Below are 23,142 nucleotides of genomic sequence, written 5' to 3'. Positions count from 1 at the left end.
TATCCTGTAGTGTGGGAGAGGGAAGCAGAGCTGCGTTAGGAAAGAATTAGCCTTTACTGGACACAGAAGCAACCGCTCAATGAGGCGAGGAGAGAGAAAGCAAGGGAGTGCACAAAGTCTGTTCCACAGAGCTGAGGGTGCATCCGGGAGAAGATATGGAAGGATCCAGAGCAGATGTGTAACACACGGTTCCCCACCTGGGGCTGAGGTGGTGAACTTCCTCCCGGAGAGGTGAGTTTCTTTACATGGCTTGTGTATTTTCTTGCCTATCCAGTACCTTGGAGGCTCCCTGGGATTCCTTGGGGGTGGAGGGAGCCTCATTGTTCTCTTTCCTAGGGAGCTAATCCCACTCTGCCCCACCCCAGGAAGCTTGTGGACACCTAGTGCACCCGTGCCTTCCACACCAGTGCGATACCAGGTTGAGGAGCAAGGGAGTAGGGAAATCTTCACGGTGATTTGCATAACATGGCAAGTAAGGATGGTTGAGATCACTGTCATAGCTTCTGGCGTCCCTCACCCCTCCCCCAGCACCCCCTCCCCATAGTTTGGTTCCGATCTCTTGTTCCCAACTCCGTCTTGGACCTCGCAATGGGATCAAGTGTCCACGTGGCACAAAGGAGAGCCCCCAATAGAAAGCACTTCGTTGTGGAGAAATGCTTACTAATTGGCAGACTCTGTAGTGTCAGATGGAGAGCAACAGGGTAAGTGTCTCTGTTGGAATTGCCCACCCTCCTGCTGCAACCTCAAGTCTGTAGACCCTGAACACCCATATCTGCTGGTGATAGGCACTGTTCTACCAACAGACCCCAGGCCACAGAACTCTCCTGCCCACAACCTCTGTGCCCTAACGTTAATCCACAAAGTCTTAGACAGACAGGAAATCAAAGCAGTTAGCTTGATGACCTTGGATGGTCACTTGCCCATCCCTAAGTCCAGAAGGCATGCTTTGAATCAGAAGTGGTGTCCAATCTCATCTGTAGGGCATCACTCCTCCTGTTCATGTTCCTCCATGCTCTGCCTCTCCACACAGTCCCTTCCCCATGTGCTTCTCAGTGGAATCTCATCCCTTTCTTCTCACTGTGAGTAGGTGTGTATCAGGGTCTATTCCTTTCCTGACTGCTCTTGCCTTTTGGGCCCGTGGTTTCCTGTCAGCAGTGTGCATGTCATGCGTGCGTGTGTGCGTGTGTGCGTGCATGCGGGAAACAAAGCCCACATCTGTCTGATCCTCAGAAGAGGCCCACTGTGCTTGCCGAGAAGGACCACACACTTTGAAGGACCACAACACAGTAGAACCATGAAGGGCTCACATGCCACAGCTGCTCACCGCTCATGCCAGGATGCAGGTGGTTTCTGTCATTGCCTGGGCGCCACCATGCACAGTGAGGTAGAACACTGTGGACTCAGGGCTCCTGGCACAGCTTCCAAAGGACACTGCTGTTCTTTGGGACTCCCGTTACCCCATGTCCCTTCTGTGAGTGCGGGCGCACTGAGCTCTCCCTTAGGGACTCCAGTGCTTATGCATAGGCATTCCCAACCATACAGAAATATGAAATATGGGAGGCAGATGATATTCACATCATTCCCTCAGTCCTCCCCCTCCCACCCTCTCTGTGTCCATAAACACCTGGTGTTACATTCTGGCTCCCTAGTCACTGTGTAAATGTGCGGTGGCCCTTCTGCCCTATTCCCATTCAAGTCTTACTGACTTTGAATCTGATTTCACAGTGCCTAAAGTGGCTGTCTACACAAAGAAGCCTAGGTCTGTCACCAGGCCACACCTGCTGGGTGATGCAATAGTAAATGTGTACTGTGGAAGCCTGGGGCCCAATTTAGGGATCACCTGCAGTAATCTTTCCTCTGAGGAATCTGTGTGATCTCACAGGGTTGGCCTTCTCTGACCCAGCCCCCTGGAGTCCTGGGCCACAGCTGTCTTTTGAGGACACAGAGGAAAACATAGGTGCCTCAGTTACTTCAGGCTGCCTTCTGCTGGACCTTCCTAGCACATGCCCTCCAGCAAGGCTGAATGAGCACCATCAAGCCCCAATGTGCCCCCATGTCCAGGCACCACGCCTCGGGCACAAGGGAGCCCACCCCTCACTTGGTGCCCTTAGCAACCACGGATGCCCGAGCTACACTTATAGAATGCAAGCTTTTGACGCCAGGCAGGCCTGCATGAGCTTCTGCTTCCCTCAAGCATGATGCTCTCAGCCTCACACACTTCCGGAGTTAGAAAATATACCTGGGAATACCAAGTATCAGTCATAAAGAAAACACGTTTGCACTCAGATCAGGCCACACTCTCCACAGCGTGTGTATTCCATCTGTGCGTGCCTATTGCTCCAGGGCATAGAACAGTCCTTACATTTTCTACAGCCTGCTTCAATATTGTCAGTATTGCCACCCGCCTCCATCGTTTCAGGGGTCACCTTCAACAGTTACCTTTCCGATGAAAGAAGCACTATCTTCCCCAGAGGTGCACAGAGAAGTGTGCAAGATAGAATCCTGAAATCTCTGTCTCAACACATGCTTTGGCTCCGTGCCAGAAGGCCTTCTATCAAGAACTTGCACACAATCCCTGGGTGCGACGTCTAGTCACATTTTCTCCAGATGGGAGCGTCCAGATAGCTTTCCTCCCTGTGGTAAGACACACAGACAGGGGACAGTCTGATGAGAGGGTGCAAGAAGGGTACAAAGAGTATTGCTCACGCACAGGGACAGAGATACACAGAGATCCCGATGATGTGCTGGTGGGTCAGAAAGAAACCTGTAATTACACATCCTGTAATACCCAGCTGATGCTTAACCCAACCATGAGCAGAGTAAAGGCTCAGACCCGGACACAAACTAATACCTGTCCAGGGAACAAACTCTGCCCCTTCCTCAGGTGCTCATACCGTGCTGATTTTACCTCAGTCTGCCTAGCTGTGACTAGTGGCCTGCTTGGAGGTGGCTGTCTTTTGGAGGCATTTCTTACTTCCTGTGTCAGGCCTCCAGGCCAAGAGACCTGGAGACCTTGGCTTCAATCCTCCAAGGAAACTGCCAGTCCTCATCCCCATTTACCTCCTCTTTAAATGTCTTCCAGCTTCTCTCCCTCAAGACAACACAAGCCACAACTATCTCGGGTAAGGTGCTGTCACATGAACAGGGTCATTCTGTCAAGATCACATGTGACAATCATCGCCAAACAGAGACGAGGCATCCGTTTATGTGGGTTGGCGATCATGCTTTCAGGGCCTGAAACGGTAAAGCTGGTACCAAAGAAGAGTCACCTGAGGACAAAGAGACAGGGCTGGCCGAGCAGCCAGTCCTTGGGGCTTCGCTTCAAACAGTAGTAGTGAGAACCTTTCCTGTCCCGTGAAAGGGCCAGCACGCTCCCACAGCACACTCACAGGCTCAGCTCACACTCACTCAGGCTGGCTACAGGCACCTACCTATGCGCTTTGCGTGTCTGTCTAGTGGTTCCACCTCTCCATTCTGTGAGTATCCTTCGCAAATGAATCTGTAACCAGGAAAGAATGGCTTGTCCCCGTTGTCATGGCAACCACAGTGTCATGGGAAGAAAGAAAAAAAATTCTTTCCTACTAGCCAGTTCTCTGTGGAAATCAGGAAGTACTAATCCACCCAGGAGGCTGACTGTTCACTTCCATCTCTGTCACCTAGTTCCCCCACCACCCCCTACAGCTACACACATGAAAGAAAGCATGCACACACACTACAGAAGGTGATGCTGCCATTCCAGGGTGCAGGGGGCCTTGGTGCAGGGGCTTTGACCATAGAGGGTCTGGGACAAGGTAAGACAAGAGATGGCAGGATCTGTTCTGCCTTCTAATATAATAAGATCAGGAAGGGGCCAGGTCTGAGAAGGACACCTTTACACCTGCCAGAATCTGGAAGGCAGGCACGTTGTTTCTCTAGGTGTAAATAAGTGTTCTAGGTCACTTGGCAGAAAATATGGAGGACTGTGGACATGCAGGAATTCAGGTGACAGCATCATCAAAAAAAAAAAAAATGTCTTGACTCTCAGGCAGCAAGGAGATAGAGCAAACTTCAACTGGCAGGAGGCTTTGGAAACCTCAAAGCCCACCCACAGTGACATATTTCCTCCAGCAGTACTAGGAAACAAGTATTCTAAAGCCCCAGGCTGTGGTGGATATCTCATTCCAATCAACACACACACACACACACACACACACACACACACACACACACACACACACACGGCGTGCGTGCACATGTGCGCAAGCTCGCAAGAGAGAGGGGGAGAGAAAGAAAGAGAGAGAGAGGAGAGAGAAAGAGAGGGAGAGCAGAGAGAAAGAGGAGAGAGAGAGAGAGAGAGAGAGAGAGAGAGAGAAGAGAGGTTTTCCTTTAAGCTGCCTCAAGGCATGTCTGCTACCCCATGCACCCATCCCTGCATCTAGTGGGATGTTTTCTCACCACATTAGATGATACCAGTTTGGAAAGTTCACCTCTTCTACTCTGCCCATGGCACATGCATGGATCAGTACAGAACGTGCCTTTTGTCTGACCAGTTTCACTGAAAATGCTCCCAAGTTCATGGAGTGGCAGTGCATTCCTTCTTAGGGCTGGGTAGTATTCTTACTCTGTTGTGCAGATGTTCAGTGCTTGGTGTATCTCTTTATCATGAGGAGGTAATTTGGGACTTTCCCACTGAGACTAGGGCTGCCATGAGCCTTTGTGTACCTGTATTTGCTCAAATGCTTCTATTCAGGGGATTGGTCCATACCTGGGGGTGGAGTGATTGTGTGATGGACTGGTGTAACAGTTCCCAATTTGATTAACACAAGGGTGCTCCCCACAGTAGATACGGCGTTGAAAATCCTCACAGCAACAAGGCCTTGGGATTCTTCCTGTTCTTAACAGTGTTTCTTACTTTCCTTCCTAAATAGTCAAGTGGGTGGGGGTGGGGGGTGGGGAGGAGGGGGAGGTGAGTTTAACTGCTGCCCTTGTATGTTTCTTGCATAAAGTCAGATATCAGGGTACTTGTGTTCTGAGCCCCCACACTTTATGCATGCCCAGATGATATGGTGGCAAAGCATGGCCATCTTAGATCCACAGTCCTCGGGGGAGGACAGTAGGGCCATGAAGTGTCCGAGCCCAAGCTGAACAATACAGTGACTGCCAAGAGTCTCACTTAATTCTTTAGATGGACTAATCTCCTGAAGACAATCAGGAAGGGGGCCCTGGATACTGCAGGCCTTAAAAGGCTGGGCACGAGACTGTTCAGCGGGCGGGGGACTAGGGGCTTCCTTTTTCTGCCCCTTGTGCATTTTTGCAGTCATCACTGGACGCCCGGGACCTCCAGAGAAGCAGCCACGAGTGATACTTAGACAAGAGGGGCTTACTGGGGTCTGATGCACATGCGCAACCACAGACAGGAGTCAAGCATGAACAACTACAAGCCCCAGGTTGCACTCCTATGATTGCTGGATGGGTATCCCTTAGGAGCACCTTCAGCTGGTCTCATGCATGCTTGCTGGTTTTTCTAGAGAGGCCAGCACCCTTAGTTTCCAGTGAGAGAGGACTATCCCTGGAAAAGGAGGGTCTCGGGTGTCTTTCATGAAGCATGTCTGTATAGGTAAGTGGCTAGGTGTTAGGGCCCATGAGGTGATGTCATGGGCCTCACTTCCACCCTGGAGTGGACAAGTCCCGGAAGGGCTGCCTGGGAAAGCCTTGTGAAGGTGCTAGGGACCCCAAGGAGTGGGCAGGACAGCATGTGTGCCCCTGCAGAGACTAAGGACCTTCCACATGGCCCTTTCAGTACCCTTTTGGTACCCCCGCCATTCTGCACAGGTCCATACTTCCACATGTGGGAGCGTGGCAAACCGGAGCAGAGGTGTTCTGGGCACTTTTAGTCCTTCCTAGGTGAGTTCCCAGTTTATGCGTGCACAACCGAAAGCTCCAAGTCAAGTATGAGTTATTACGGGGAGGACCTCAAGATGGAATAGCATTGGCCGGGCTCACATACACGGACATGGTTTTCCACAGAGGTAGAACACTTTCCGGACGTGAGGCATACCTGAGACCCCGCCCCCCCGCCCCCGCCGCCCCACCCCCCACACACACCCCAGGACAAAGAAGGTCTCGGGGATTGTGGTGAGCTGTGTCCCTATAGGTGAGTGACTAGGTATTGGGACCCAGGATAGTCCCTGAGGTGACTTCTGGAGGCCGAATTCCACAATGGAGTGGAGGAGGCCTGGAAGGGCTGTGTGGGAAAGCTTCCATAGGAAGCAGGGACTGGGAGGAGTGGGCAGGACAGCATGTGTGCTTGCACAAGGACTAGGGACCTGCCACAGGGCCCTTTCTGAAGACTTCGGGCACATGAGACCTTCATCCGGGCCCACATGTCCACTGTTGGGCCTAATTAAAACAGGAGTATGGGTGTTTCAGGTTCTCCCAGGCCTTAGAGCGCGATTTCCCGTCCAGTCCACCCGTGCATGATTGTGGGTGGGCCTAACCAAGGAAAAGGGCTGGGCAGGCGCATGCGCACACACGCGCCCATGCTTTCCCACGGAGGCTGACTGTTTTCTGCAAGTGAGGAGTAAGCAGCTCTGACCACCCTGGAGGGGAAGCAGGGTTTCTTCTGGTCGCAGTGCCGAGGCCCGCTCCTCTAGGTGAGTGACCAGGTATTAGGACCCAGGATATTCCCTGAGGTGATGTCTGGCTCCTGAATTCCACACCGAGTGGCCTAGGCCGCAGGAGGAAAGTCTCTGAACGCTTTATGAGAGTTGCAGGGACTGAGGGGCGTGGACCAGGCAGCACGTGTGCTTGGGGAAAGACTAGGGACCTTCCACACGGCCCTTTCTGGGGTCTTTGGGTACTTCAGATGTTCTCTCTGTCCACATGCCTACAGGTGGGTCTATTTGAAAGAGGGGTGTGGGTGTTCAGGGCCTCGCAAGCCTTAATACAGTGGTTTCTAGGATACGCATGCGCAACCCCAAGACCCAAGGCACGCATGCGTGAGTGCCAGTTGGGCCTCAGGATGGGGGCGGCCTGTTTCCACTGAGGTGAAATCCTTGGGGAAGTGAGGTCTCACTAGCTGTGACTGCCCGTCGAGGGTAAGAGGGTAAGAGTGGTTTGGTGGGGATTGCAGTGAGGCGTATTCTCCTAGCTGAGTGACTAGGTGTTGGAACCTACCGTAGACACCCATGAGGCGACTTCAGGAGCCTGAATTCCCCATCGAATTGGAAAAGGCCCGGGAGGACAGTCTGGGAAAGGCTTGTCAGGGCCACAGGGACAGAGAGGAGTGGGCAGGACGGCATGCGTCCTGGTGGGGTGTCTAGGGACCATCTCTGCGTACTCCAGACATTCTCCAGGGCCCATATTTCTACAGGTGGGACCATTTAAAAGAGGGTTCTGGGCGTTCCGGGCCTTCCTAGGCCTTAGTTATGCAGGTTCTGCTTCGCACAGTTCCAGGTTCTCCAGAGTTTCAGTACATGCAGGTGCAGTCTCAATCCCCACACCCCCACACCCGCCCTGGCCCTCACCCAGTCACACATATGCGATTGCCATGCTTGCTTTTCCAGACGCAGAGACGCTTACTTTCTGGGAAGCCTAGCTAAGTGTGACCCACCTTCTTGGGTGAGGAGGGTCTCCGGGGGACCATCGTGAATCCTGTCCACCTAGGTCTGTGAGGGGGTATTGGGACCCAGGATAGCCCATGACATCCAGAGCCTCACTTCCAAATGTAACTGGAGGAGGCCGGATTGTGCAGTCTGAGAAAGCTTTGCTGGGGCACCAGGGCCCCAGGGCCCTAGGGGAGTGGGCAGGAGAGATTTGTCTGCTGGGGGAGGGAGTAGGGACCTTCCAGGAGGCACTTTTTGTACTCCTTGGGTATTTTCCAGGTTGGTCCAGGGGAGAGAGCTAGACAGGCAGGCACTCTGGAAAGAAGGGGTGCTCTGGGCCTTTCCCACCCTTGGTAGTGCAGCTCCCATTTCAGGCACGTGCAACCGCAAGCCCCGAGTCCCTAGGCATGACTTCTGGGTGGACCTTACCATGCAACAGGGTTGTCCAGGCCCAGGCCTACACGCTTTTCCTGCTCTCCCAGAAGCAGGGATTCTTAAGTTCAGGAAGTGAGGACTAAATGGGTGTGACCACCCTCGAGTAGAAGGAGGGTCTCAGGGGATGGTGGTGGAGCAGGTTCACTTCGGTGAGTGACTGGTTATTGTGACCCAAGGTAACCCTTGAGATGAGGTCTGGAGCCTCACTTCTGCATCAGACTGCAGGCAGGGGGAGGGGAGGAGATCTGAGAAAGATTTGTCAGGATCCCAGGGCCCTGGAGGAGTGGGCAGGACAGCATGTGTTCTGCTGAAGGAAGTCCAGTCCCTTCCAGCCCCTGTGACTGCAGTTCCCAGCTCAGTCATGAACAACTGTGAGCCCAAGTCACACCACACATGATCGATTACTGGATGGCTCTCACCTTTTAGCACCATGGAGCAGGCTCACACATGCCTGCATGCTCTCCCCCAATCAGAAATCATTCCATTCAGGTGGGACAAGCCTCTGAGGGGAAGAAGCATGGCCACCTAATCTGAGTGGATCCCTGTTCTGAGGTTCTGCTGGTTACAATATCAGAGTCAGCCTAGTCTACACAGTGCTTGGTGGTAGCACAGAATCACAGGGTGTCTGGGGCCTGGTTGAGGTGATTTCTGCCAACTTCACTTCTGCAAGGGACTAGACAGAATCCTGGGCTCTGCAGGTACTAGAAGGTGTGCGGGAAACAGAGTGAGGGATGGGCGAGGACATGGAGGGTCCCCATTGCCCCTTGTGTACTCTTTGGTCAACACTGGACGTGCGCCACCATTTTCGATGTCCTCTGGGAACTTTCATGCATGGCAACTGCTGCTGGGCCCGAGCCAGGCATGTGTGACCCATCTGTTGCAAGCAAGAGCAACCCCTAGCCCCACTTCTTGAGTTTGCATGACACTCCCAGGCCATCCATGCATCTGTGCCAGGGTGGCCTCAACCAAGGATGGATGCTTGGTCCACCACAGGCAAGTGTGCCTGCTGGGCCAGCCTCAAGTAGGTAAACTTGCTGAGGGGCCTCACACAGGGACAGAAAGATGCATATTCACCTGCTGGGTGCTCATCCCTAGGCTGTAGCACCTAACACCCAGGTCAGGCACCCCGCCTCCCCAACCTACACACCCCACCCCACCCCCGTGCATGTGTGCACATATGCGTGTGGACGGACACACACACACACACCCACACACACACACACACACACACACACACACACCTCATGTATGTATACCAGCTGAAACCACTTGCTGGGCCTTTCTCAAGCATAGGTGCTGTTCCAGCCAATCAGAAAGCATGCTTGCTTGTGGAGGCAGGCAGTAGCTAGGTGTTACTTTCCTCAAAAGAGAAAGAGGTTTCTGAAGGGAGGGGCTCAGAATAGGATTGTCTTGGTGGGTGACAAGAAGTCAGCAGAAAGGGCTGAGATTGAGGGCTACAGGCTTGTGGAGAGCTCTGCATTCAACCAGAAAAATGGAACAGAAAGTGATTGGATGTGGTGGGATATGGGTGTCATCCTCCTGCCTCCTCTTTGCTCCAGCACAGCAAGTGCCAGGACACATGGCCACAGCCTGTGGTGTCCCGGTACCTGTTTCCACTGCCGACATGAAATTTCTTCTTGGAGTCTTTACTGTCTGTGCACACCAACATTTCAGGAGTCCTGCCCAGCCCAGCAAGGCCCCAGCCATGTCAACCAAGGAACAGAAAGACATGGAGAGGCGGGCCAAGCGCCCAAGGGTTGATCACAATCTCCCATCAGATGACTTCCAGAACCCAGATGCAATCACCCCCGGTAACAACTGATAAGGGGCACATAGGGCTTTGCCTAACGGAGGGGACATTCTACTACTCCATGGCAGGTGGAGCACAGGGGTGGCCTGGTACTAACCAGGTCCTTGCATGGCATTGCGTGGGTGGGATGGAGATGGGAGATTCGGGTGCTGAGATCTGATTCTCAGGCATGTTCTGGGTTTCTGTCCCCATGTGACGTCCTCACCCCGTGGCAGAGGTACCAGGCTCACAGAGGAGAGTCATTGTCCTGGCCAATGTGCCTCTGACAAAGCCAAAGTGAATTTCCGTGAAAGGCTTGTCTGAATACGTGTACCTGCTGGCCCCAGACTCTGGCTGAGCTGAATTTCATGTGTGTGTGTGTGTGTGTGTGTGTGTGTGTGTGTGTGTGTGTGTGTGTGCGCGCGCGCGCGCTGGGGTGGGGGTCGTGAGATCCCAGAAGACTACTTTAAAACTGTTGTTGGACATGGGCTCAACCAACCCTAGAGTGAATCTGTTTCCCATGTGGGATGATGAGAACAGCACATTTCTTTGCAAAGGTTGTTTTTTTTCCCTTTCTTCTCAATGCAGCACACAATCCAGCAGTTGATACCAGTGAGATGGGCAGCTGCTCCTCAGGACCAGACGTGCAAGAGGCCAGGTGATGTCTTAAAGGAACTTTGTCCTGTCCCAGGAGGTAGTTTCAGTGTGGTTTTGTGCAGGCATTCAAAGAAAATTCTGCCCTTTACTGGAAAATGGATCCAAATGGAGAGTTTGGTGTTAAGTGAAATGGGCCAGCACCCAAGAGACCACAGTCACCTTTTTTTTCTCTCATTTGGTGATCCTAAATATAAATAGGTCCATACAATGATATAATCCAAATTCAGAAGAGAGGCTGGGAAGAGGCAGGCAGTGCCCAACAGAGGGGAAGGTTTGAGGAGTAGAGGCCGACTCTGGAGGTTGAATATGGTCACATGGCATGAAAGTTGAAGAGACACTGGCTGGGTGACAGAGGGGGACTAGCAGGAGGGTACTGAGGAAGGACGAGGGTGAATATGGCTGAAGTGCACCACAGATGGGTGAGTGCACCTTTATGAAGTGGCTTGCTGCTGTACACTGAATGGATTCCAGTAAACCTTTACTATAAAGTCCCCTACACTGCCACACCATAACACGAAGTCACCACTTGAGGAGAGGAGACACTCCCGTGGAGCTGCCTGCAGTTGGGCAGGGAACGAACGCCAGGGAGGCAGTTTCCATGTGTCATCCAGCACCCAGCCTGAGGTTGGGTTCCTGGGGATACAGCTGACTTTGAGTCACCCATGCTCCAGTAAGTAACCCTTAGCCATGTGCCCGTATGTATTCTGCAGTGAACTCATTGGTTCACTGTGAAAACGTGAATAAAGGAATAAAAGTAATAATAATAATAATAATAATAATAATAATAATAATAATAATAGTAGCCCCAAGACAGGAAAATCCAACTTTGCCTCACATAAGCGCTAGTCTCTCCAAAACCTAGCGCCTCACCTTTCCTTCTAGGCAAACTTAGGATGTTTGTCCTCAATTAAGGATTCTTGTGTGCATTTTCCACAGGGAGCCTGTTCAGAAGAGGATACCGGATTTCAAAGGTGTGTTTGAGCAGATGTTGCTAGACCCAGAGCCCCCTTTCTGACCCTACAACTTAATATGTGGTGAGAACCTGGTCACCAGGCAACAGGACTCTGTTACACTTCTGTCGCTCAGAGGATTTTTTTTGGGGGGGGGCAAGCATGGGGGGACAGTAAATTGCCATTTATCCTTCAGGGGGCACCTTTAGTTGAACTTTGAACTAGCTTCTCTGAGCAGGGGCGTGTCGTAGCTGTCACTGAGGATGCCATTGCTGAAGACTGTTACTAGGGATGATGGGCAAGCAGATAAATCTCTGCTTTTTATCTCACTGCACCAGTGGCATGTCGCATTTCAACAGCTGTTTTTCTGAATTAAGTCATTTTTCTCTGGCTTTCCGAAGTTGCTCTCCCCCAGGAACCCCTGCCAAAGGAGGGCATGGAAAACAGCCTTTAGTCCGTACACGTTTATGAGCGTGTCAGGGAATGCTGAAGGCAGCCACACCGTGGTGAGAGAAGAAAGGTGTGATGGCATGCAAGCATCATGCATGCCACGCTAGCTTGTTTTCTGTCATCCACGGTAACCAAGTCAGTGTACCGCACGCCCCTCAGGCTGAGACAGCTTTTATTCACTTGTATAGGTGGCCCTAAAACAGCATTACTGGAGAGACACCGCCAGTTCTTAGCCAGTGTATAGAGTCAATGCATACAAGCAAGGATGTCTGACAGCATTGCACTTTCTGGTACAGATGGACTGCTTGGGTTTTTGAGGTGTCCAGGAAATGGTTTGTCAAAGTACGATGCTCCCACACCTGTATTCCAAGCACTTAGGAAATGGAGGCAGGAGAATCAGGAACTGGAAGTCGCCCTCACTTCCCTCTCGGGTTTGAGACCAGTCTGGACTAGGCAAGACCCGGTCAAGAATTAAAAAATAAAAATACAGCAAAGCGCACAGTGGACACCAGATCTATAGATACTCCTGTTACCGTGTAGGTGATGTGTCAGGGATGAAAGAGCGCCTCTTCCTCTGGGTATTTGATTTAAAGTGCTACCATTTCCTTTCTCGACTAGGTGACGTAACTCGGAACCTTCTGGCAAAGAGGAAGCAGTTTGAAAAGGATATAAATGCCTCTTTCAGCAGCCTGAATGAAAACCTCCAGAGTATTTTCAAAACCCAACAGAAGTCAAGGTAAAGTTGTGACCCTCTGTCAACAGGACCTGTACAGCTTTTACTCATCCTTCCAAAGTCACTCCTGCCTGCCATTGTGATCCTGCACAGAGTGGAATCGCTAATGGGACCTACATAGCACTGCATTTTCCCTATGAGCTAGTCCTATTCATACCTGGCCGGGGGGCGGGGGGGGCTGGAGGAGATTGAGGGGCTGGGGTGGGGAGTATCCCACCTTTACGGGGCTGAGATGTAATCCCTTCAAGACTTGTGGATGTAACAGTCTTATTAAATAAGAAACGCAGAGCCAAATGCAGAGTTAAAAGCCCAAGAAGTCAGAGAAGTACCTGAGAGCTGAGACTAAAACCGCCTTCTTACCCTTTGCTGGCTAGCTGCCCTCCTTCCCCTCAGAAGGAAACCTACCTCCTGTGTACCTGTCTTTTTATTGACTTTCTGTTCTGCCTTCTCATTGGTTGTAAACCCAACCGCATGACTTCCTCATCACTGCCCGTCTATACAGACCTCTAGGTCTTCTATGGTTGGTATTGAGATTAAAGGCGTGTGTCTCCATGCTGCCTGTGTCCATGAACACACAGAGATGTGCCTGTCGTGTGATCGGGATTAAGGGCGTGCACCACCACTGCCAGACTTCTGCTATGGCTTGCTATTAGCTCTGACCCCCAGGCAACTTTATTTATTAACATACAAATAAAATCACATTTCAGCACAAAAAAAGTATCACCATAAAGCCTGGCAAGAGAACAGTTTCTCCCCTATCAGATAACAATACAGATAACTTCCTGTAAGGAAGGCCAGTCTTCTATGGTCTACAAAACTATACCTATTAGGAGGTACCATCAGCACTGTTTTGGTAGATCGTTGTGCCCATGTGCGGGGAGGGCGGCAGAGGTTCTAGGTTCTGTGCACTCTTTGTGCATCTAAGTCCCAGAGGATGAAGGGTATGTTGCCTTCACCACACAGACTTGGGCTCTCAGAATCTCTAGGTTGCTCCATAAGGGAAAGGGAAGATGGGTGCAATTTTAAGCCAGAAATGCAACCTTGGGAAATGTATGCATCTGAGCATCCTAGGTGTTTGAGAGGGAAGACACCTGAAATGGCGCGTCACTGGTAGCAAGTTAGGACAAAATTCTTCTGGGACAAAGAGAGTCACATTGCTGCCTCTCAGGAGCCAATTTAATTCATGTCCCCTTTCTCTGTTGCTCCCAGCTCTTGTTTCAGAATGATGAGTGTGTGTGCCATTGCCTTCCCCTCACGCAGTGTGACAATGCTCAGTAATCGTTACTGTGTTTTACAGGCAGGAGCTTCACTCCATGCACTCCCAGATGTTTGAGTGTCTGTACCACAAGTGGCTGGACGAGGTGGGGAGAGCAAGGGAGCAAGAAGAACACCTTACTGTGAGTGTCTCTCTCTCTTAGCTTGAAATAGCTCCACTGTGTCCGATTCCAAAGTGTCAGGGCTTCAGTGCATCAAGTCGAGAGGGAAAGGGACAGCACAGGGCATGAACATATGGAGACAGGGAGGGTGGTGAATGTGGCCTGGAGAGACTGGCCTTCCTTGCTGGCTTGCTTCTTTTTCTGTGGAGGGGTGATGTGGTCATGGGTTAGGAGCCAGCATGGGGGACTGGGGGAGGCTGAGCAGGCACTGCCTGGATGGAGAGTGCAGGAGCAGGTATGGGCTTGTATGCTCAGAGGGAGGGGACCCTTTGTGATCCACACAGTGCAGATGCCAAATAGTGCGGGATGGGGTGGGGCCGGGGGTCCCAGGTAGCCTTCTGACACAGTGATCAGGGAGGCAGAGTGAGAACAGTCAGTATGGACACCGAGTAGTGCGGTCTTTGAGGAATCTTTCATCCTGATGGAGGGTAGAGCTGTATGTACTCTCAAAGGCGCCGACTTCCAAAGGTGGGGAAGCAGAACCTGGAATCTGAGGGAGATGGAGACAGATTCCAGTCTGGTGGTGAGGAGCATGTTCTCTGGACCCCATTGCTTGGGATGCAGCCATAGTCCTGACGACACTTGCTCATGATGAAAGCTCAGGAACATAATTAACCTCCCTGCCTCAGTTTCCTAGGAGTAAAAGCAGACCTGTGAAGAATCCCTACCTTCCTAGACTGTGTGTATTGAGTGGTTTCATTTTGTGGCATGTTGCTATGGAACGTTTGACCGTGGGAGCTGATGCGTGTTTGCTATTGGCCTCCCCTGCCCTTCGTATTTGGTTGATAATGCAGTCGATGGAATGTTACAAGCTGGGGAATGACTGATTGATGAGGAAGGCTTAGGTCAAAACTTTTTTTTAAAGAAGGGTTTCCTTGGAAGCTAAAATGTGTCCTCGTTGTATTAAGATCAATACTTTATGAAGACAAAGGAATGCTTTGTACTTAATTTTTGGTGAGGTGGGAATCCACAGATTAGGTGGGTCCTCTGTTAATTTCAAAATGAATAATTATTTCATAGAGTTTTTGCACAGGCTTGACAGACTATCTGACTCTGAGACTGGTCAGGCCGTGTTACGTTGCTTTTGGCAGTGAAGGGCATGTCTTCAAACTTGTCCACGAATGTCAGAACACAAAACATCACGGGAAACACTTCCTGTGAGCAGCAGGGATGGATGTTCAGTTTTACTGACATTTTGTCATTGATTTCCTCCATTTCAGCTTATAGCTCAGCAGCAGGTGAAGATTTTACAGAAAGCCATAGAGGATCATGAAACGAGGATTGAAAACGCTAAAGATTTATGTGGCACATTTTTGAAGGTCTGGTGGATTGCACTCGTTAACAGAACACACCCACTTATGTCACACCAGGTGTCTATAAAAGCAGAAGACAGGGTGGCCCTTTCTCAGTTTGTGGGAGAAGTAATTAGTTTTGAAAACCAGGATCACATTCTGTTTGGATTATTTTCTCCACACACAGGAGAAATGCTAAGGTTTGTTTAACCTGGGAGACTGATGACCGTGTGGGGGACAGTGTTCTAGCACGGGAGCTGGTGACTGGAAATTTGCTTAGAAAGGAGCATGCTGTATCACAATGATGAGCTATTATGGACCTCTAGTGACATTTCGATGGGAATTGGCAAGTCTGGGGATCCTTCTGGTTTTCTTTGACTCGTTTGGATTGCACAGGTCGGTAAAACAAGCAATGGGCAAGGGTAGATTTTATTTTCTTTCATGTTGAGTGTTTTGTAGTCTCCCGACTTTAGCATTGTTCTTGAGTATTGGTGGTCGTGTATTTCAAGATCTCCCCGAGAGATGTGGGGAATGGCAAAGCTGGCAGAAGGTTAACCCTCTTTGAACTGAGAGCTGCCAGCTGGCAGTGGTACCCTTGCTGAAGCCCTAGGTCCTAAGTGACCTCTATATATCCAGGAGTTGAAGCAGCCCTTCAATGGGAATTCTTTTTGATGCCCTCATTTAAGTACACTATGAAATAATCTCTCCTCAAATCTGATTCCGATGCCTTAACTAAAGTGCTCAGTGTGCCATAGTAAATGAAATGTTTTCCAGATGCTATCGAGAAGCTAGGTCTGTCTTTGCCAAGCAAGCATGAGTACCCCAGTTAGTACCCTCGGGAATATCCCCAGCAGCCATGTATGTGTCCTCCAGGCACGGCAACAGGTGCCTATAACCCCAGAGTGGTGAGGGTAGAGAGAGACACAAGGACCCCTGGGGCTTGGGGGACCACCAGTACAGCCAAATTGGAAAACCCCCGTGTTTAGTGAGAGACCCTGCCTCAAAAAGTCATGTGGTAAGCGGTTCAGGAAGGCGCAGGCACACCAGAGCACACATGTATACACACGTGCAGACATGTACATGTGAAGGAAATCACTTTGAGTTTTTGTTTGTTTGTTTGTTTTTTTGTTTTTTTAAATGACCTCTGCTCTCCACACTCAAGCACACGTACATGTACATCTTCCGGCACACACACACGCACACAGAAAAGTAAAACTGAATTTTCAAGACCTTGGGGGCCATCTACATACATCCAGTCCTTTAGGAAGAGCTTAAGAAAAGGGAACATGCAGCTTCTAATGCAGCTGAATGCTGCTTGGGAACTCATTGGAAGAACTGACCAGAAAGGCTTGCTTCTAACTGTGAGTACTCAATGTGAGCAGCACCACAGAGGGAGCCTTGTGACTGGGCCTCTCTGGCTTCCCAGGTGGTCCCTGCCCTTCTGCCCTGTGCTCTTCTGCCTCTCTCACTCTCTTGAGCTCCCTCTGCTTCTCCACTCAGGCTTCCCTCCTTTCCTAGTCCTTGGCTCTGGCTCTGAGGGACTGTTGTCCTGAAACATGGCCTTCCCCTCTTCCAGATTTCCCAGTGGCCTTCCTTCTTAATTCTCTCTGCTTCCTGTGTCCTCTGCACAACTTGCGTGTCTCCCCCCCCACCCCCCGTCCCGTCCCCCACCCCCAGCCTCTTGACAGCTTCACTGGCTGCCTGCTTCCCTCTGTCCATCTTGTCTTCCCTCCTCCCAGTGCACCAGCTTCCCCTGAAGTGGCTCCCATTCTGTGCCCATGCTTTGCTTCTGCTCTTTGCCCAGAAAGCTCCCTGTGCCTTGTCTTCCCTAAGGAAATCCTATGTTTTTACTGCTTGAAGTCACCATTTGTGTCTTTTTCAGCCGCCAGCCCAGCAAGCTCCCCTTCCATACCTGTTTTCAGCTTAGTGTGCATGTCATCTGTTCCCAAGCTGCTCTGGGCCCTGGGAATAGGGCAGAGACTGGACAGGCATTTTGCAATTTCTGGACAGAGAGTGACACAGTTCTTTCTCCTCTGTGTCCACCAGTGCAGTGTTCTTTGAGAGATCAGAGGGGTTTGAGTCCCCGCTTGAGCTTTTCTTAGATGGAAGGGTCCTGGGATCGTACACAGAGAAAGGGGACATGAATTAAATTGGCTCCTGAGAGGCAGCAATGTGACTCTCTTTGTCCCAGAAGAATTTTGTCCTAACTTGCTACCAGTGACGCGCCATTTCAGGTGTCTTCCCTCTCAAACACCTAGGATGCTCAGATGCATACATTTCCCAAGATTGCATTTCTGGCTTAAAATTGGACCCATCTTCCCTTTCCCTTATGGAGCAACCTAGAGATTCTGAGAGCCCAAGTCTGTGTGGTGAAGGCAACATACCCTTCATCCTCTGGGACTTAGATGCACAAAGAGTGCACAGAACCTAGAACCTCTGCCACCCTCCCCGCACATGGGCACAACGATCTACCAAAACAGTGCTGATGGTACCTCCTAATAGGTATAGTTTTGTAGACCATAGAAGACTGGCCTTCCTTACAGGAAGTTATCTGTATTGTTATCTGATAGGGGAGAAACTGTTCTCTTGCCAGGCTTTATGGTGATACTTTATTTGTGCTGAAATGTGATTTTATTTGTATGTTAATAAATAAAGTTGCCTGGGGGTCAGAGCTAATAGCAAGCCATAGCAGAAGTCTGGCAGTGGTGGAGCATGCCCTTAATCCCGATCACATGACAGGCACATCTCTGTGTGTTCATGGACACAGGCAGCATGGAGACACACGCCTTTAATCTCAATACCAACCATAGAAGACCTAGAGGTCTGTATAGACGGGCAGTGATGAGGAAGTCATGCGGTTGGGTTTACAACCAATGAGAAGGCAGAACAGAAAGTCAATAAAAAGACAGGTACACAGGAGGTAGGTTTCCTTCTGAGGGGAAGGAGGGCAGCTAGCCAGCAAAGGGTAAGAAGGCGGTTTTAGTCTCAGCTCTCAGGTACTTCTCTGACTTCTTGGGCTTTTAACTCTGCATTTGGCTCTGCGTTTCTTATTTAATAAGACTGTTACATCCACAAGTCTTGAAGGGATTACATCTCAGCCCCGTAAAGGTGGGATACTCCCCACCCCAGCCCCTCAATCTCCTCCAGCCCCCCCCCGCCCCCCGGCCAGGTATGAATAGGACTAGCTCATAGGGAAAATGCAGTGCTATGTAGGTCCCATTAGCGATTCCACTCTGTGCAGGATCACAATGGCAGGCAGGAGTGACTTTGGAAGGATGAGTAAAAGCTGTACAGGTCCTGTTGACAGAGGGTCACAACTTTACCTTGACTTCTGTTGGGTTTTGAAAATACTCTGGAGGTTTTCATTCAGGCTGCTGAAAGAGGCATTTATATCCTTTTCAAACTGCTTCCTCTTTGCCAGAAGGTTCCGAGTTACGTCACCTAGTCGAGAAAGGAAATGGTAGCACTTTAAATCAAATACCCAGAGGAAGAGGCGCTCTTTCATCCCTGACACATCACCTACACGGTAACAGGAGTATCTATAGATCTGGTGTCCACTGTGCGCTTTGCTGTATTTTTATTTTTTAATTCTTGACCGGGTCTTGCCTAGTCCAGACTGGTCTCAAACCCGAGAGGGAAGTGAGGGCGACTTCCAGTTCCTGATTCTCCTGCCTCCATTTCCTAAGTGCTTGGAATACAGGTGTGGGAGCATCGTACTTTGACAAACCATTTCCTGGACACCTCAAAAACCCAAGCAGTCCATCTGTACCAGAAAGTGCAATGCTGTCAGACATCCTTGCTTGTATGCATTGACTCTATACACTGGCTAAGAACTGGCGGTGTCTCTCCAGTAATGCTGTTTTAGGGCCACCTATACAAGTGAATAAAAGCTGTCTCAGCCTGAGGGGCGTGCGGTACACTGACTTGGTTACCGTGGATGACAGAAAACAAGCTAGCGTGGCATGCATGATGCTTGCATGCCATCACACCTTTCTTCTCTCACCACGGTGTGGCTGCCTTCAGCATTCCCTGACACGCTCATAAACGTGTACGGACTAAAGGCTGTTTTCCATGCCCTCCTTTGGCAGGGGTTCCTGGGGGAGAGCAACTTCGGAAAGCCAGAGAAAAATGACTTAATTCAGAAAAACAGCTGTTGAAATGCGACATGCCACTGGTGCAGTGAGATAAAAAGCAGAGATTTATCTGCTTGCCCATCATCCCTAGTAACAGTCTTCAGCAATGGCATCCTCAGTGACAGCTACGACACGCCCCTGCTCAGAGAAGCTAGTTCAGAGTTCAACTAAAGGTGCCCCCTGAAGGATAAATGGCAATTTACTGTCCCCACCATGCTTGCCCCCCCCCCAAAAAAAAATCCTCTGAGCGACAGAAGTGTAACAGAGTCCTGTTGCCTGGTGACCAGGTTCTCACCACATATTAAGTTGTAGGGTCAGAAAGGGGGCTCTGGGACTAGCAACATCTGCTCAAACACACCTTTGAAATCCGGTATCCTCTTCTGAACAGGCTAGGCTCCCTGTGGAAAATGCACACAAGAATCCTTAATTGAGGACAAACATCCTAAGTTTGCCTAGAAGGAAAGGTGAGGCGCTAGGTTTTGGAGAGACTAGCGCTTATGTGAGGCAAAGTTGGATTTTCCTGTCTTGGGGCTACTATTATTATTATTATTATTATTATTATTATTATTATTATTACTTTTATTCCTTTATTCACGTTTTCACAGTGAACCAATGAGTTCACTGCAGAATACATACGGGCACATGGCTAAGGGTTACTTACTGGAGCATGGGTGACTCAAAGTCAGCTGTATCCCCAGGAACCCAACCTCAGGCTGGGTGCTGGATGACACATGGAAACTGCCTCCCTGGCGTTCGTTCCCTGCCCAACTGCAGGCAGCTCCACGGGAGTGTCTCCTCTCCTCAAGTGGTGACTTCGTGTTATGGTGTGGCAGTGTAGGGGACTTTATAGTAAAGGTTTACTGGAATCCATTCAGTGTACAGCAGCAAGCCACTTCATAAAGGTGCACTCACCCATCTGTGGTGCACTTCAGCCATATTCACCCTCGTCCTTCCTCAGTACCCTCCTGCTAGTCCCCCTCTGTCACCCAGCCAGTGTCTCTTCAACTTTCATGCCATGTGACCATATTCAACCTCCAGAGTCGGCCTCTACTCCTCAAACCTTCCCCTCTGTTGGGCACTGCCTGCCTCTTCCCAGCCTCTCTTCTGAATTTGGATTATATCATTGTATGGACCTATTTATATTTAGGATCACCAAATGAGAGAAAAAAAGGTGACTGTGGTCTCTTGGTGCTGGCCCATTTCACTTAACACCAAACTCTCCATTTGGATCCATTTTCCAGCAAAGGGCAGAATTTTCTTTGAATGCCTGCACAAAACCACACTGAAACTACCTCCTGGGACAGGACAAAGTTCCTTTAAGACATCACCTGGCCTCTTGCACGTCTGGTCCTGAGGAGCAGCTGCCCATCTCACTGGTATCAACTGCTGGATTGTGTGCTGCATTGAGAAGAAAGGGAAAAAAAAAAAAAAACAAAACAACCTTTGCAAAGGAAATGTGCTATTCTCATCATCCCACATGGGAAACAGATTCACTCTAGGGTTGGTTGAGCCCATGTCCAACAACAGTTTTAAAGTAGTCTTCTGGGATCTCACGACCCCCACCCCAACACACACACACACACACACACACACACACACACACACACACACACACACATGAAATTCAGCTCGGCCAGAGTCTGGGGCCAGCAGGTACACGTATTCAGACAAGCCTTTCACGGAAATTCACTTTGGCTTTGTCAGAGGCACATTGGTCAGGACAATGACTCTCCTCTGTGAGCCTTGCACCTCGGCCACAGGGTGAGAAAGTCACGTGGGGACAGAAGCCCAGAACATGCCCTAAGAATCAGATCTCAGCACCCGAATCTCTCATCTCCATCCCACCCACGCAATGCCATGCAATGACCTGGTTAGTACCAGGCCACCCCTGTGCTCCACCTGCCATGGAGTAGTAGAATGTCCCCTCCCTTAGGCAAAGCGCTATGTGCCCCTTATCAGTTGTTACCAGGGATAATTGCATCTGGGTTCTGGAAGTCATCTGATGGGAGATTGTGATCAGCCCTTGGGCGCTTGGCCCGCCTCTCCATGTCTTTCTGTTCCTTGGTTGACATGGCTGGGGCCTTGCTGGGCTGGGCAGGACTCCTGAAATGTTGGTGTGCACAGACAGTAAAGACTCCAAGAAGAAATTTCATGTCGGCAATGGAAACAGGTACCGGGACACCACAGGCTGTGGCCATGTGTCCTGGCACTTGCTGTGCTGGAGCAAAGAGGAAGGCAGGAGGATGACACCCATATCCCACCACATCCAATCACTTTCTGTTCCATTTTTCTGGTTGAATGCATAGCTCTCCACAAGCCTGTAGCCCTCAACCTCAGCCCTTTCTGCTGATTTCTCTTCACCCACCAAGACAATCCTATTCTGAGCCCCTCCCTTCAGAAACCGTTTTCTCTTTTGAGGAATGTTTTTTGTTTTATTTGTTTTTGTTGTTGTTTTGTTTTTTGATTTTTGTATGTGGAGCTGAGGATTGAACCCAGGGCCTTGTGCTCTACCACTGAGCTAAGTCCCCAACCCCTCTTTTGAGGAAAGTAACTCCTTGCTACTGCCTGCCTCCAAAAGCAAGCATGCTTTCTGATTGGCTGGAACAGCACCTATGCATAAGAAAGGCCCAGCAAGTGGGCTCAACTGGTATACATACATGAGGGGTGTGTGTGTGTGTGTGTGTGTGTGTGTGTGTGTGTGTGTGTGTGTGTATGCTGGCGCATGCACATGTGTGATCGTGTGTGAGGGTAAACACACCTTCTAATCGCTTTCTGGGGGAAACATGTAAGGCCTTTGCTATTGTGTAGAGGATTGCATCCCTCCTCCTCCCCATCACTTATCATCAGTGGGCTCTCTGCCTCTTCCTTCTGCAGTACTACTTTGGGCTGTCTTACATCGCCACTGGCGCCACCCTACATCAGACAATCATCATTGCTTGCCAGTGCTACTACACTTTTATCAGAGGCCACTCTTCTCTAATCCATCTTTTAAGGGTCTGCAATGTTGACTCCTAAAATATATGCCTTCTCTCTCTCCCAAGTGGGCCAGCACCTTCCCTTTCTCAATGTTCAAACTTCCAGACATCCACCCCATTTCTCCAGCTTTGTGAAAGTTTCCTTTGCTACAGTTGTTTCCTTTCCTCCCACTCTCCAAGTTCACAGGATTCTCTGAAGGGCCTGACCAGGTGTCCATACTTTCTTATGCTGGTCCCCTGCTAGACACCTCCACCCTCACTTATTTTCCTAATACTTTTTAAAAAATATTCTTTTGCCCAGGCAGAATTAAATTGTGCACACCTTTAATTCCAGCACTTGGGAGGCAGAGCCAGGTGGGTCTCTGTGAATTTGAGACCAGTCAGGTCTACAGGGCGAGATCTAGGCAGGCAGCCAAACTACATGGAGAAACCCATCTTGATACAACAACAACAACAAAATAATAATAATAATAATAATAATAATAATAATAGTAGTAGTAGTAGTAGTAGTAACAACAACATCAATAGTCTTTTGACAACTTGGTTGATATCAAGATCTCTTTTCACCTAAGAGACTGTGAAGTCTTCCTGTTCTTTTCAAGGCGGAGGGCACTCGAGTGACCAATCAGCAGATGGGAGAAGAAGTAAAATGACCAAACTGTTGCCGCCTGTTTTTTTCGGCTTTTGGGGGGCCCGCCACCAGCCATCG

General features: G+C 50.1%; 2 protein-coding genes across 2 annotated transcripts; one reads left to right on the top strand and one right to left on the bottom strand.

The window, feature by feature from the left end:
* Positions 1–9,723: 9,723 nt before the first annotated feature.
* LOC118574634 (X-linked lymphocyte-regulated protein 5C-like) lies at positions 9,724–17,252 on the top strand. Its single transcript, XM_036175575.1, has 7 exons — positions 9,724–9,829; positions 10,396–10,465; positions 11,401–11,435; positions 12,483–12,600; positions 13,895–13,994; positions 15,254–15,403; positions 17,208–17,252. The coding sequence occupies exons 1-7, from the start codon at positions 9,724–9,726 to the stop codon at positions 17,250–17,252; spliced, it is 624 nt and encodes a 207-aa protein (XP_036031468.1).
* A 1,401-nt stretch (positions 17,253–18,653) lies between these two features.
* Positions 18,654–21,632, bottom strand: LOC118574432 (X-linked lymphocyte-regulated protein 5C-like). The gene is made up of 4 exons (XM_036175340.1): positions 21,425–21,632; positions 20,787–20,856; positions 19,817–19,856; positions 18,654–18,766 (listed from the first exon to the last, which is right to left on the bottom strand). Exons 1-4 carry the CDS (start codon positions 21,609–21,611, stop codon positions 18,758–18,760), a joined length of 306 nt encoding a protein of 101 aa, XP_036031233.1. The 5' UTR covers positions 21,612–21,632; the 3' UTR covers positions 18,654–18,757.
* Between the last annotated feature and the right edge of the window lie 1,510 nt (positions 21,633–23,142).

The sequence above is a fragment of the Onychomys torridus genome, chromosome X, assembly GCF_903995425.1.
Source record: "Onychomys torridus chromosome X, mOncTor1.1, whole genome shotgun sequence".
Lineage (NCBI taxonomy): Eukaryota > Metazoa > Chordata > Mammalia > Rodentia > Cricetidae > Onychomys > Onychomys torridus.
The sequence above is the reverse complement of the archived record's forward strand: the minus strand, read 5'-3'. Positions and strand labels throughout refer to the sequence as shown.